This window comes from Rhinopithecus bieti, unplaced genomic scaffold (genome assembly GCF_001698545.2).
Source record: "Rhinopithecus bieti isolate Rb0 unplaced genomic scaffold, ASM169854v2 scaffold_23869, whole genome shotgun sequence".
Classification (NCBI taxonomy): Eukaryota; Metazoa; Chordata; class Mammalia; order Primates; family Cercopithecidae; genus Rhinopithecus; species Rhinopithecus bieti.
In genome coordinates, this window is record NW_016810959.1 from 96,411 (window position 1) to 111,071 (window position 14,661).

General features: G+C 39.8%; 1 protein-coding gene across 3 annotated transcripts in view; it reads right to left on the minus strand.

The window, feature by feature from the left end:
• Positions 1-14,661, minus strand: part of BMPR1A (bone morphogenetic protein receptor type 1A) — a 166,343-nt gene that overhangs the window by 25,336 nt on the left and 126,346 nt on the right. For all 3 annotated transcript variants that reach the window (XM_017893277.1, XM_017893275.1, XM_017893276.1), the window contains 2 exons: positions 8,264-8,426; positions 6,304-6,406 (listed from right to left, as the gene is read on the minus strand). In XM_017893277.1, coding sequence (XP_017748766.1) covers positions 6,304-6,406; positions 8,264-8,426 — 266 coding nt within the window. The remainder of the gene's footprint in view (positions 1-6,303; positions 6,407-8,263; positions 8,427-14,661) is intronic.

Genomic DNA, 14,661 nt, shown 5'->3' on the forward strand with positions numbered 1-14,661 from the left:
TCTCTATGAAGGATGCTGACAGGGATGATGAAGGTAGCTTAAACACTACTAAGTGGGAAATGACATCCCAAATGTATGAGGAGATCTTACGATGCTTTTGTATTCTACATGAGTTCCTATCTTCCAAGTTAGGTGAATTATATCCCAGGAAGATGACAGCCCTTGTAAGAGAGATGGCTGAAAGACAGGTGAAATTTAAAGACTTTAGAAAGACAGAGCATTGGAAACTATGATAGATAATTGAATGTTGTATTTTTATATAAACATATTTTTTATATAAACTATATATATGTTTACATGTATATGTTATATATGTCCCTTTTCTTTAAAAGAGAAAGTAGACTTTAAGCTGTATGTGGTGGTGTGTGCCTACAATCCCAGCTACTTGGGAGGCTGAGGCATGAGGATCACTTGAAGCTATGAGTTCAAGTCCAGCCTGGGCAATGTAGTGAGACCCTATCTCTAAAAGTAATAATTTTAAAAGAAGCCAAAATAGACTCTGCCAACAGATTAAGGCAGCATAGTATTACAGAAAATACAAGGGTTTCGGAATCAAACAGTTTGAATCCTAGCTTTCCCAGTTGTTCACTTTGTGACCTTGAGCAAGTAATTTATCTCTGGGCTTTAGTGTGCTAGAGAATACAGGTTAAAAAAAATATCATCTGGGCACAGTGGCTCACACCTGTACTCCTAGCACTTTGGGAAGCTGAAGCAGCAAAATGGCTTGAGCAGAGAAGTTTGAGATCAGGCTGGGCAACATAGTGAGACCCCATCTCTAAAAAAAATTTTTAAATCAGCTAGGTGTGGTGGTGCACGCCTGTGGTCCCAGCTACTCAGAAGGCTGAGGTGGGAGGGTCAATTGAGCCCAGGAGGTTGAGGCTGCAGTGAGTTGTGATTGCGCCACTGCACTCCAGCCTGGGCGATGGAACAATACCCTGTCTTTAAAAAAAAAAAAAATCTGCTCCATTGAGCAGTTGGAGGAAATCAAGGCAGAATATACTGACTCCCCAGGATACTATACACATGTAGCAAATATTCAATAAATTAATTTCCCTTCCTCTGTGCTTGACATGAATCCCAGATGAGATTCTAGACTAAGCCAAAAAACTTATAAGCCCCTAAAGACCCAACATGGCTTCACTAAGAATAAGCAACACCTGTCTTACTCAGGTTAACTATGTATCTGGGTAGGCAAAAATTGGGTTTCTCGAGGTTATGAATTTGGGTGACACAGCCTTTCCTTTCCCTGTACTCTCCACCCCTACCCTCTGCCAGTCAATTTGTATTTCTAGATTTATGTGGAGAATATGAATTTTTGTGAGAAACAAATTTACTCGGCACTTATGAAGTAAGAGATTCTGACTTAAATAAACTTATTCAGTGTGCTCAAACTGGAGACAGTATATGAGGAAGGAACTGAAACCAAGTTACAAAGAACAGCAGCGAGGTTTCTGAAAAATAATTTGTCCTACAGGAGAAAACAGAATAAGCACAATTTACCAGTGCGGCCTGGGGAGTGGAAAAACGTGAGACCTGGTGAGAGACACTCACATCTGTTCTGCACCACACCTGGCAGTGCGTGAAGACACTGGGGAAAGGGTTAGGATGAGCATGAGAGAGCTGTGCTTGGGTGACGTTTACCAAGAAATACAGAAAGTTAGATAAGTGCTGGTCAAAATTTTTGCTGGCATAACCCAATTCTTAAAAGCAATGTATCCTTCACATATTTTCAGGTGACACTTAAAATTTTCACCATAAATTTAAATGGCTGCAATATATTAATAATTTCTGGCTTACTGTACATAACGACACTTTGAAATAGAATTGTTACCTCATATTGAAATAGAAGTGTTACATCATTTTTAATGCATTCAGTAGAATCTAAATAGCATGCAATTTGATACCCATTATCATCATTTTAAAGAATAAATGAACAAATGCTTCTTTTAGCAATGAGAAATTTTACACTACAACTCTTACTTCTCCTTGAACTCTTATTTCCTTTCAATATCTCCCACAATAATTATGTCCTAAAGTAATATATAACTGTCCAAAGATAAGTACATAAAAATTCTTTTATTTCCTATAACTGTATGTCTTTAAGTCTTAGAAAATTATTCGTTTATCATAATTAGCATAAAATTGATCAAAAATATATATGCTACAATCTTTATTAAATACAAACTTAAGAAAATGTTATTGGAAAAGGCATTTTTTCTTTTTCTCTCTTTTTTTTATGATACAAGATCTGGCTGGCTATCACTCTGCACACTAGAGTGGAGTTGCATGATCTCAGCTCACTACGACCTCTGCCTCCCGAGCTCAAGTCATTCCTCCCACCTCAGCCTTTTTTTTTGCCTTTTTTTTTTGGAGACGGAGTCTCGCTCTGTCACCCAGGCTAGAGTGCAGTGGTGCTATCTCGGCTCACTGCAACCTCCACCTCCCGAGTTCAAATGATTCTCCTGCCTCAGCCTCCCAAGTAGCTGGGATTACAGGAGTGTGCCACCACGCCCGGCTAGAGACAGGGTTTCACCACATTGGCCAGGCTATTCTGAAACTTCTGACCTCAGGTGATCCGCCTGCCTTGGCCTCCCAAAGTGTTAGAATTACAGGCCTGAGCCACCAGGCCCAGCTAATTTTTATAGAGATGTGGTTCTGCCATGTTGCCCAGGCTGGTCTCAAACTTGTGAGCTCAAGCGATCTGCCCACCTCGGCCTCCGGAAGTGTTGGGATTACAGGCGTGAACCACTGCACCTGGCCAGGCATTTCTTAATGATATGGATGGGCCTTTAAAAAAAAATCAGTTCATGAAGTCATGGATAAATATTACTTACTGCTAGAGTGAGAAGATTCATCATTAATTTTATTCTTATTTTTCCTTTTGTCGTCATCAAGACAATTTATTCACATAAGCAAGATAATAATGGAAGGAGATTATTATACCATTGTCCCATAATTTTCTTTTTTTTTGAGATGGAGTTTCACTCTTGTTGCCCAGGTTGGAGTGCAACGGCACGACTTCAGCTCACTGCAACCTCCACCTCCCGTGTTCAAGTAATTCTCCTGTCTCAGTCTCCCAAGTAGCTGGGATTAAAGGCACGCGCCACCACGCCCAGCTACGTTTTGTATTTTCAGTAGAGACAGGTGTCGCCATGTTGATTAGGCTGGTCTCTAAGTCCTGACCTCAGGTGATCCACCTGCCTCGGCCTCCCAAAGTGCTGGGATTACAGGCTTAGGCCACCGCACCACCTCAACCAGCCCATAATTGTTTAAAGTCCTGCCAAAGCATATGCTAAAAGTGCCATAAAGATCCTATCAACAAAAATTATTTTCAATGATCCAGCAACTTGGTTGAAAGCAAACAAATGAAAACCATCTGTCATGTAAATACTTACTTGATATTCCCACATAGCCTACACTGATGCTTTTACTTCGAATTATAACATCATTTGGAAACCTCAAGTTTTACACCTCAGGCCTTCTATTTGTAAACTAGGAGGGGTTGACTATGAAAAGTGACTAAGGGAAAGAGAACTGCTTGAGAAGTTCTGTTCTCAGGCAGAGAAATATTCAGCAACAGTACCTACGGAAGTTTAGGATCCAAAAACTGATTCCCTTAATACTATCAACGTGCCTGTTACCCTTGTATAATATAACACAGTCTGAGTTACACTGTGTTTAACAGAGCACGAAGACTGCTCTGTTAAAGAATCAATATGGTCAAAGGTAACATCTATTAAGCCCTTACTATGTGCCAATTGTGCTAAACTATTCACATACATATCATTTGATCCTTACAGTAATTCCTTCATTTCTTTGGGAGAAAACAAGAAAGCAGAGCACCTTGTCCAAAGGTTCACAGCAGTATACAGATTTGAACAGCTTGTCAAGTTTAACAACTAACTTACAATGGTGAATTCAGTTTAGGACAGGCCTACTCTAGGGGCCTGTTGAACACTGGTTATTACTGCTGGGCTCAGTACCCTAACCATAGCTCTTTCTTCAATTTTTTAAGTGATTAAAAAATGTATAGTATATGTGGTTGACAAATATGCAAACAGCCTAAAACTGGAAGAAACAACTAAATTAGCATCCTTTAAATCCTGACCAATTAGAGCAAAAGATTAATGCTTGTAAGATAAAATTCATATAGACAAGTATGTAACAACTGTATAGGAAAACCTCATTCCATTCCCATCTACTTATTTGTGTGAAGAAACCAACAGCACCAAAGAAGAGTGGAGGAGATGTGGCTCAGCAGCAGCATGAGTGAGTGACATGGGGATTTTAGCTTACAGAAAGCTCAATGGTTTAAGAATATGGTGTGACTGCCAAACATCTAACACAAGACTGTGTTTAGAAAAAGGGAACAGGACTATTTACTCACTACTTTTTTCCTTGGTCATACCACACTCAATTCTGCATATTATACTGAGGAAGTGGAGAGTGAATAACTCTAAAGCTGATCACATAAGGAGCAGTTGAGGTCACTATGAACTATTACTTTCACTGGGTAAAGACTAGCAGGATGAAGCACATTTTTTTTAGTTAGTAAAGGGCTGTCATCTTAAAAAGAGATTAGGTTTGTTCTCTATGGTCTGAAGAGTCAGACATGAAGACAGATTTGCAGTCATTTACAAAGAGGGTGATTCCAAACATTAGCTGAGAGGTTGAAACATATAACCTTTAAGATTTCTATCCATCCTGAGAATTTCTTTTCTTTCTTTCTTTTTTTTTTTTTGAGACGGAGTCTCACTCTGTCGCCCAGGCTGGAGTGCAGTGGTGTCATCTCGGCTCACTGCAAGCTCCACCTCCCGGGTTCACGCCACTGTCCTGCCTCAGCCTCCTGAGTAGCGGGGACTACAGACGCCCGCCACCACACCCAGCTAATTTTTTGTATTTTTAGTAGAGACAGGGTTTCACCGTGTTAGCCGGGATGGTCTCCATCTCCTGACCTTGTGATCTGCCCGTCTCGGCCTCCCAAAGCGCTGGGATTACAGGCGTGAGCCACCGCGCCCAGCCCCCATCCTAAGAATTTCCAAATAATAGGAACAATTTCCTAACATAGCTGAGACTTAAATTATGCACAAACAATTCTATCTGGAGCTGGTTTTCAGAAACACTGAAGGATCTCCTGAGACAAAATTACTATACAGAATTTGAAGAGATCAGGTTTATAACCCAGAGCCATCAGGATGCTCATGAACTATTACCATCCTGATTCCTTCATTGCTGCTTTGCTAAAGCAGCTCCACTAACACCTCCTTACAAGGCCTTAACATTTTTTTTTTCAACTTTAGAGGTTGCCCTAGAGTTTTCAGTGTATCTTTAACATTTCTAAGTTGCCTCAGAGTGATACAAAGGTTACTGCCACTATCTTAAAAGGCTTTTCAATAGATTTTATAATCTACAAATAAGTGTGACAATATAAATTTGTTTGCAGTCATGACAACCTAGGATGATTGAAAACATTTTACTTTTTTAAAGTAAAATAATCTGGAACTTAAATTACCATAATCATATTACTTGAATAAAATTTTATTTTAAAGAAACGTTAGCTTCCATTATTGTGATAAGAAAGTTTAGAAACTTGTCCTCACTGAAAATTGTAATCAGTAGCCAGAGACGGTTGAGATTTAAAAAAAGAAAAAAGAAATTTTTTCTTTTTTTTGGAGACAGGGTCTTGCTCTGTGGCCCAGGCTGGAGTGCCGTGGAACAGTCTCGGCTCACTGTAACCTCGGCCTCCCAGGCTTAAGCAATTCTTCTGCCTCAGCCTCCCAAGTAGAGAACAAAGAAAATTGTAATCAGGCTGGGCACAGTGGCTCACACCTGTAATCCCAGCACTTTGGGGGGCCAATGTGGGCAGATTGTTTGAGCCCAGGAGTTTGAGACCAGCCTGGGCAACGTGGTGAAACCTGGTCTCTACAAAAAATACAAAAATTAGGCAGGTATAGTGGCATGCACCTGTAGTCTCAGCTATTCGGGAGGCTGGCTTGAGGTTGCAGTGAGCAGAGATCGCAGCACTGCACTCCAGCCTGGGCAACAGAGCCAGGTGCTGTCTATGGAAATAAAAAAGGAAAAAAAGGAAATTGTAATCAAACAATTAGCTTTTCAGAAATGATTTAGTTATAAACTCTACATATGAATACAGGACAGAATCTAGACAGAACGTATTCCTCCAACATATTTACTGACGTGAACATACAGCCATGTGTACGTCAGCCATGTTTCTCCTAGGGAGAAATTGATGCTTTTGTGTGGCCCCTCCCTTCTTTGTCTCATGGGTCCCAAAGTATATCTTACTTTGCACTGAAAATCAGATCCTTCATATTTCATACACCCTGAAGCTAATGTGGTTTCTCCCTGGTCATCTTCTTCTATGATGGCAAAGCAATGTCCATTAGTTCTAAAACAGAAAAAAAAAAAAAAAAAAAAAACATAAATTCACATAGAAAGTACTAATGAAATTTGAGTCTGAATGTGAAAAGGTACAGACAGCATTTAATACTTTGTTTTGTGATTCAGAATTGTATTCACATGTGATTTACTGGCAAAACCAAAGCAGTTTTAAGACAAATGAAAATTATGTCTGAGCTAAGATCTAAAAGGCCAGGTGACAACCCTTTGTCAAGCAGAAAAGGATTTCGATTAAACAAGTCCTCCACATGGGAGTTGTGTGACTTTTCTTCGCTAATCACAGTTATGTGATCACAGAAAGATGATTTATAAAATTTTATAAGGTAAGTCATGTTTTGAAAATACACTTTAACTTTGTTTCTTTTTACCCATTTTTTCAGTACTCCCATATTGTATATGATAATAGATAAAACAAACTTTTCTCTGACATATACAGATAGGCTTAATGACCGAAAAAAGGGGGACTGAAAGGCACCTTTTACTGAATATGAAGGCAAAACAGGGAGAGGACTTTTGAATAAATTTTCAATAAATTTACATATATATATTTAATGAAATTCTTATCTTAGTGTTAGCATCCTGGAGTTTCCCCTTAATATATTCATACAGACTTCAACAGGTCTGGGAGAAATTTCTAAAAGCTTTTTCTGCGCTCCTATTTATTGTTAATATCAGGAATTGGGCTGCTTCTACTTAGAATTTTGCAGAATTCTTTGTTTTCTGTTAGGAGAAAATGTTAAGTGTGGGGCAGAATTCTGCTAAAATGGATGATTCAGTTTTACCCTGGGTTACTAAGCTACTAACAGACAGCCCATTACATCAGGCAGGTACTACAGACAAGAAGTTTAGCAAAAGATTATTTGGTGACACAGCGGAGAGCAGTTCCCTGCTGGCAAACTCCCAGGAAGGTGTAAATGGAAAATTAGTCACAGTCAGCCACGCAGAGTCCACCACCACCAGGGGACAAGCAGCAAACCTAAGACACGATGACCATCACATAGGTTCAAGAGTTTACGCGTAAAGTTTCATGCTTTCTATCTGGTCCATTCAAGGAGCATACAATTATTAAAAGTACAAAACATGACATTCATTACTGCCTCTATAACAAGGAGACAATTCAGGTTGAGTTGTTCAGGCAATTTTTTTTTGGTCTTATTAAGTCAATATGTCAGTGTTTCCAATAAATATGGACTAGAATTACATGATCATATATAAACATGTTGTGTAGTTAATATGAAATACAGTAGAAAAATTATAAATCAGATTTGGATTGGTAAATTCACAGGTAAGAAAAAAGTTTAAAATTAATTAACACAATATGATTAATATATATCTGCAGAATATTTCAACCAATTAGAAAGTAGGAGGCCAGGAGACAGTTCACACTAGTAATCCCAGCACTTTGGGAAGCTGAGGTGGAAGGATTGCTTGAGCCCAGGAGTTTGAGACCAGCCTGGGCAAAATAGCAAGACCCTGTCTATAGAAGAAGTAGGAGGCTGTCGGTGAGTTTCGATTTTTTTTTTTTTTTTTTGGTAATCTTTAAGTTTCGAAATGACTTCAAGATTAAAAGATATTAAAAAACTCAGATGTTAAAAAAATACTAGATCCCTTTGAATTTATTTATAAAAGCTGCATTATAACATAATTCTAATATAGTAACTCACCTATCAATCATTTAATGGAGTAATGTTCTAATATACAAAACACAAGGCTTTTTGGCTTTCTGGAAAGATATCATATATGAAGGAAAAAAAAAAAACCTTAGACAAGTTTAATCATTCTTAAAATAGCACTAAATGCAACTCTATTCTCCTAACTCTTAAGAAGGGCTGCATAAAATACTTACATGCATGTGTTATTAATAGCATCATCCGGGCAGTGCCCTGAGCAATAGCACTTTAAAAAAGGCAAGGTATCCTCTGGTGCTAAGGTTACTCCATTTTCTGACTTTTTCTGGTCGGAGTCTGATTTCATCCCAGTGCCATGGAGCATACTGTCTAGATTCTGTCCTGCATTCAAATATGGAATTTGTAAGTAAATCATTTCTGAAAAGCTCATTGTTTGATTACAATTTTCAATGAGAAAAAGTTGCTAAGCTTTCTTATCACAATAATTGTAGCTAACATGTTTCTTGAGACATATAAATTTCATTCATACAACAAACAGACATTTCTTAATAAGTTATTATGCACAGAATTACTGCACCAGGTATTGTGGGGTATATGAAGACAGCTATATCACAATTTTTGCACTAGTGAAAGACAAAGAAGAGTGGTGCAAGGCAGAATACAGTCAAATCTTGTTTTTTATATTTTAAAATAACTTTAAAATTTTAATTTAACCAGGGGAAAGCATGAACGCAGTCCCTCACTATCACAATTATGCAGTTGAGTTTCCCACATTGGGGGAAATCACAGGGGTCAGCACATCCGGAGTGCAATGAATAAGCCTCACCCTGGGAATACCACCTTCGTGACCCTGGTCTCTCCCTTGTCAGGTAAAAGTATATAGTCATCACTTGTAAGAAAGGTACAAAATGGGGAGAGACTTCAGAGAAGTCTGTGAGCGTTTCCAACCATTAAATAGAGACAAGTTATGATTCTTCTCTCAACTCTTTGGTTCAAAACTTGTGACTAGCTTTCCTTTATTTGTGCCTCTATGTGGAAAAGGAGTTACTAAGCATCTTGCTTTGGCCTTTAATTGCTTAAGTAAGGAAATCATGAGAGCACGGGGACCAATCATGTTATCTGGAGACTTTTACCTCAAGGTCATTGGTTTGAATGCAGACCATGCTGGCAGAAAGTGAAGGTTATAGAAGGGCAGCAGTTAGCTCACAGAAATGGAACTATGTTCTTACACGAGAGTCTAGTAGCCTGCAGTGACAGATACTGTCATATCTGGTACTAAATCTTTCAGGTTGGAAGCAGAACAGTACTAAGAAGACTGTTCTAGTAATTACTTCCTCTCTCTGACTCAGCTAGGCCATTCTTTGTGGGTTACTCTCAAGGGAATAAAAGGCAGAACCAAACAGACAAGTGTATATATATTTCATTATTAATGTTAAATAACTGGTTCAAGACACAACAGACTTGACATTACATTTAACATACTGATAAGAAAAGACAAAAAATAGCACATATGCACACACTGATAACAGAAAAAGCGCTGCTAAATAGTGTTTTGTGTTGTGGTGATTCCATGCCTTCAATTTTAATAATCTTCATTTTTTTTTTTTTTTTTTGGAGACATAGTCTCACTCTATTGCCCAGGCTGGAGTATAGTGATGTGATCATAGCTCACTGCAGCCTCAACCTCCCAGGCTCAAGTGATCCTCCCACCTCAGCCTCTAGAGTAGCTGGGACCAAGGGCACACACCACCAGGCCTGGCTAATTTTTAAATTCTTTGTAGGGACAAGGGCTCCCTATATTGCTCAGGTTGGTCTTGAATTCCTGGGCTCAAGCGATCCTCCCGCCTCAACCTTCCAAAGTGCTGGGAATACAGGCTCGAGCTACCACACCTGGCCAATAACCTTCACTTTCTTATGCGGAATATTTAGTAAAGGAATTCACTACTGAATGACTATATATTAACAAACAATAGGAGAGAAAACTTTTTTTTTTTTTTTGGAGATAGAGTCTCCTCTGTCACCCAGGCTGGAGTGCAGTGGTGCAATCTTGGCTCGCTGCAACCTCCGCCTCCCAGGTTCAACCAATTCTCCTGCCTCAGCCTCCCGAGTAGCTGGGATTACAGGCACCCCTCACCATGCCTGGCTAATTTTTTTTTTTGTATTTTGTTGGTAGAGATGGGGTTTCACCATGTTGGCCAGGCTGGTCTCAAACTCCTGACCTCAAATGATCCACCTGCCTCGGCCTCCCAAAGTGCTGGGATTATAGGCGTGAGCCACTGTGCCCGGCCAGGAGAGAAAACACTTAAAAAAAAAAAAAAAAGATGAAGTTTGTGTACATTACTGATCCCCGTGCCTCCTCCCCCTCCCCACATTCTCCTTTCAGAAATAAATTCCGTAATATAATGTCAAGGCTTCCGTTGCACCTGATAGCTACAAAGCAGAAAGACCCCATTTATGTTAGAAACATCAGCTGTAAAAGATGGGGTAGGGGGAAGCAGGAGGTACAGGAAGGGAAGAAATCCACTGAGCAGGAAATGAGGAGACTGGGATTCTGTTTTACTGTGGGCCTACCCCACTTTACCCAGCTGGATGGTCTTGGGCAAGCCATGTCACTTGTCCAGGCTTCATTTACTCTATAAGGCTATAGGAGTAGAGGACAGGTGAGGTCACCTACCCAGCTTTAAAATCCTATTACGTTAACAGAAGACACCAATTCAGCTCTGGAGAACAAACAATATATCACAGTAATTAATTTTTCAAAAATCTAGTGACACAGAAAAAGCAGTTTAGTGTGGCAGAAATGTCACTTAACAGCAAGAAGTAAAGGGTTCAAGTCCCAGTTATGGACACAGATAAGTTTCTCTCTGAACCCAGCTCTCTATCTATAGAAAATGGTGATAATAATTCCTGCCTAATTCAAATCAAGAGGTCATAGGTAGATCAAATGAATATCTACTAAAGTGCTTAACTACATGTAAAATAGTATACAAATAAGATGTTACTAATAACAAAGATCATAACACTAAAAGATCACTGATACATGAAAAACTCAAAGTTATATGAAACTTCCTAGAATACAATTTGAATTTATAAGACAAAAAAACTCAATTACAATAGTTGGATCTGCAGCTTATATTATTGCCAAATACTCAACAGAATACTTATTAGGGGTCTATTATGTGCAGGCAAGGTATTAAATGCTAGAAACGCAAAGATGTGGCATCAAAACCATGTATGTGGCCTTGAGAAACTTGGTGGGAAGCAGAGGGGGAATAAGCACAAAAGCAAATAAATACAAAGTGAAGAGTGACAAAATACAAGGCCAGGTACGGTGGCTCACACCTGTAATCCCAGCACTTTAGGAGGCCGAGGCAGGCGGATCACCTGAGGTTAGGATTTCAAGACCAGCCTGGTCAACATAGTGAAACCCTTTCTCTACTAAAAATATTTAAAAATTAGCTGGGCATGGTGGCGGGCGCCTGTAATCCCACTATTCGGGTGACTGAGGCAGGAGAATCACTTGAACCTGGAAGGTGGAGGTTGCAGTGAGCAGAGATCAAGCCATTGCACTTCAGCCTGGGTGACAAGAGCAAAACTCCATCTCAAAAAAAAAAAAGTGACAAAATATGGAGGTGTCATGTAAACAAAGGAAAAGGCTCATCCTAGGTGTCAAATTCAAACCAATCTTAGGTGTCAAAAGTAATGAAATCTAAGCTACATCTTAAAAACTTGCAAGATTCCACCAAGTGGATATTGAATATAAAGAAAAGTAGCAGGCCAAGAGCCTCTCTGCACTGTCCCTAGGTGACAGCGCCCACTCTGTTGATGGTTCCTGGATGTACCCCTCTAGCCATGACCTGCCTAGGCATCTCCTGACTGACTTGTCCTAAATGAACTTTTGATTTGCCTCAGACCTGGTCTTGGCAAAGTCTTTTGGCTCAACCTCCAAAATGTACATCAATTGTTTTCATTTTTCTCCACCTCCGCTGCTGTCACCAAGGCCCATCACATCATGCCTCTACCAAGGTAAGAAGTCTCCAACTCGTCTCTCTGCTTCTGCTCTTGGTCCCTGCTACCCACAGAGCAGCCAGAGACATTTTATAAACACAAATCTGTCACTCCTATTTAAAACCAACCAATGGCTCCACAACGCAGTCAGAATAAAATCCAACCTCCACTGTGTGCTCCCAGGGCCCAGCAGGATCTGGATCCTGCAGGCCTCACCATCATCACTTCACTTGCCACATGGCCTTCTGTCAGTTCTGAACATGTCAATCTCTCCCCACCCATAAGTCCCATATATTTACAAAGAATAAATTACGAGTCCTGGGGTGGACTGGGGGTATGTATAGGTTATATTTCAAAACACACACAAAATATTTAATAGCTTACATGCTCAAGTATAACATCTCAGAAAAAGATGAAAACATATACATACAAAGATACGGTTACAAGAGACACATGACTATACACAGGCACATTTATAGGTCCTTGTCATAAATGGCAATTTTTGGCATCAATGATTTTACTAGATTTTTATTCCTGGCTAAGTACTTTTTCTTACTTTCCCAATAATTTATTGGCTTCCTTTTTTTACAGCAAATAAATGCCCTCTGCCCTAAGCTTAAGATAAAATGTCTACAACAGAACTCAGATGGCAAACAGTTGGTGAGACCAATGGGCTACTGATGCACTATACATGTGAGCTAATCAGCAATGGTAGCCTAATGAATTCTATAACAATAGTTGCATCATTAATTAAATAGAAACCAGGAAGACATCAGCAGGAGGAAAGTCAAGTACAAGGAGGCAAGAACTAGGGGAAAGGTGGCATGTCTACAACTGTGCTGTCCCATATGGTAGACCCTAGCCACACGTGACTTAAAATGTAGGTGAATTAAAATGAAGTAAAATTAAAAATCAGTTTCTCACCCACACTAGTCACAACTCAAGTGCTCAAAAGCCACATTTGGCTAGCAGCTATCACATAAGACAGCAAAGACATAGAAAACAGGTATTGGTTTTGTAGGCCCCAAGGTCTCTGTCACAACTATTCAATTCTGCTGATACAATGCAAAATCAGCCGGACAACATGTACAAAAATGAGCATGGGTGTGTTCCAATAAAATTCTTATGAATAATAAAATTTGAGTTTCATGTAATTTTCATGTGTCATGAAATATTCTCTTGATTTTTCTTCAATCACTTAAAAATGCAAAAAACATCATTCTTCACTCATGAGCAGCACAAAATGAAGCAATGCGCTGGATTTAGTTTGTGGGCTATAGTTTGCAAATTACTGATACAGAAATTTCCCTCACCAAAGTTAGTTCTATCGTACTATGTTGGTCTAGGGGGAAAATTAAAGGAAGAAGAAAAGACTTTGTGGCAGGGCCAGAAAGCATAGAAATGGGCTTTTCACATCTGATAGGATAATATGTGAATGATTAGGCTTTTTTTATGACACTTTTGGAAGGCCAATAAAAAATTATAGATGTATTTCAGCTGAACATTAAAAATTGCAGTTAATCAGTTAACATTAATCAAAATTGGTTCTGAACCCATTATCAAGAATGAGGTGATTCCGACACATACTGACATACAGTGTCATTCATAATGTCACTGAGTGGCAAAAAAAGCTTCTAGAAACATGCATATAGTTATGGCATTAAAAATCATATGCTTGGCCAGGCATAGTGGCTCACACCTGTAATCCCAGCACTTTGGGAGGCCAAGGTAGGTGGATTACCTGAGGTCAGAAGTTTGAGACCAGTCTGGCCAACATGGTGAAACCCTATCTCTACTAAAAATACAACAAATTAGCTGGGCATGGTGCTGTGAGCCTGTAATCCCAGCTACTCGGGAGGCTGAGGCAGAGGAATCACTTGAACCAGGGAGGTAGAGGTTGCAGTGAGCCGAGATCACGCCGCTGCACTGCAGCCTGGTCAACAGAGTGGGACTCCATCTCCCAAAAAAAAAAAAAAAAAAATCATATGCTTGCCAGGCATGGTGGCTCACACCTGTAATCTGAGCACTTCGGGAGGCCCAGACAGGTGGGTTGCTTGAGCTCAGGAGTTCAAGACCAGCCTGGGAAACATGCTGAGACCTGGTCTCTACAAAAAAATTTGAAAAATTGGCTGGGTGTAGTGGAATACACCTGTAGTCCCAGGTACTTGGGTGGGTGAGGTGGGAGGATCACTTAAGAACCCAGCAGGTTGGCAGGGAATGGTGATTCAGGCCTGTAATCCTAGCACTTTGGGAGGCTGAGGTGGGTGGATCACCTGAGCTCAGGAGTTCAAATCAGCCTGGCCAACATGGCGAAACCCTACTAAAAATACAAAAATTAGCCGGATGTGGTGGCGGGCACCTGTAACCCCAGCTACCCGGGAGGCTGAGTTGGAGAATCGCTTGAACCCAGGAGACAGGTTGCAGTGAACTGAGATCGTGCCACCGCACTCCAGCCTGAGCAACAGAGCAAGACTCTTGTCTCAAACAGAAAGGAAAAAAAAAAATCATATGCTCAAACGAAGTTTACACTGTTGAATTCTTTTTATTGCATTATGATCAGAGTATGTGGTCTTTGAGGTATCTTATTCTTTTTTTTTTTTTTTTTTTT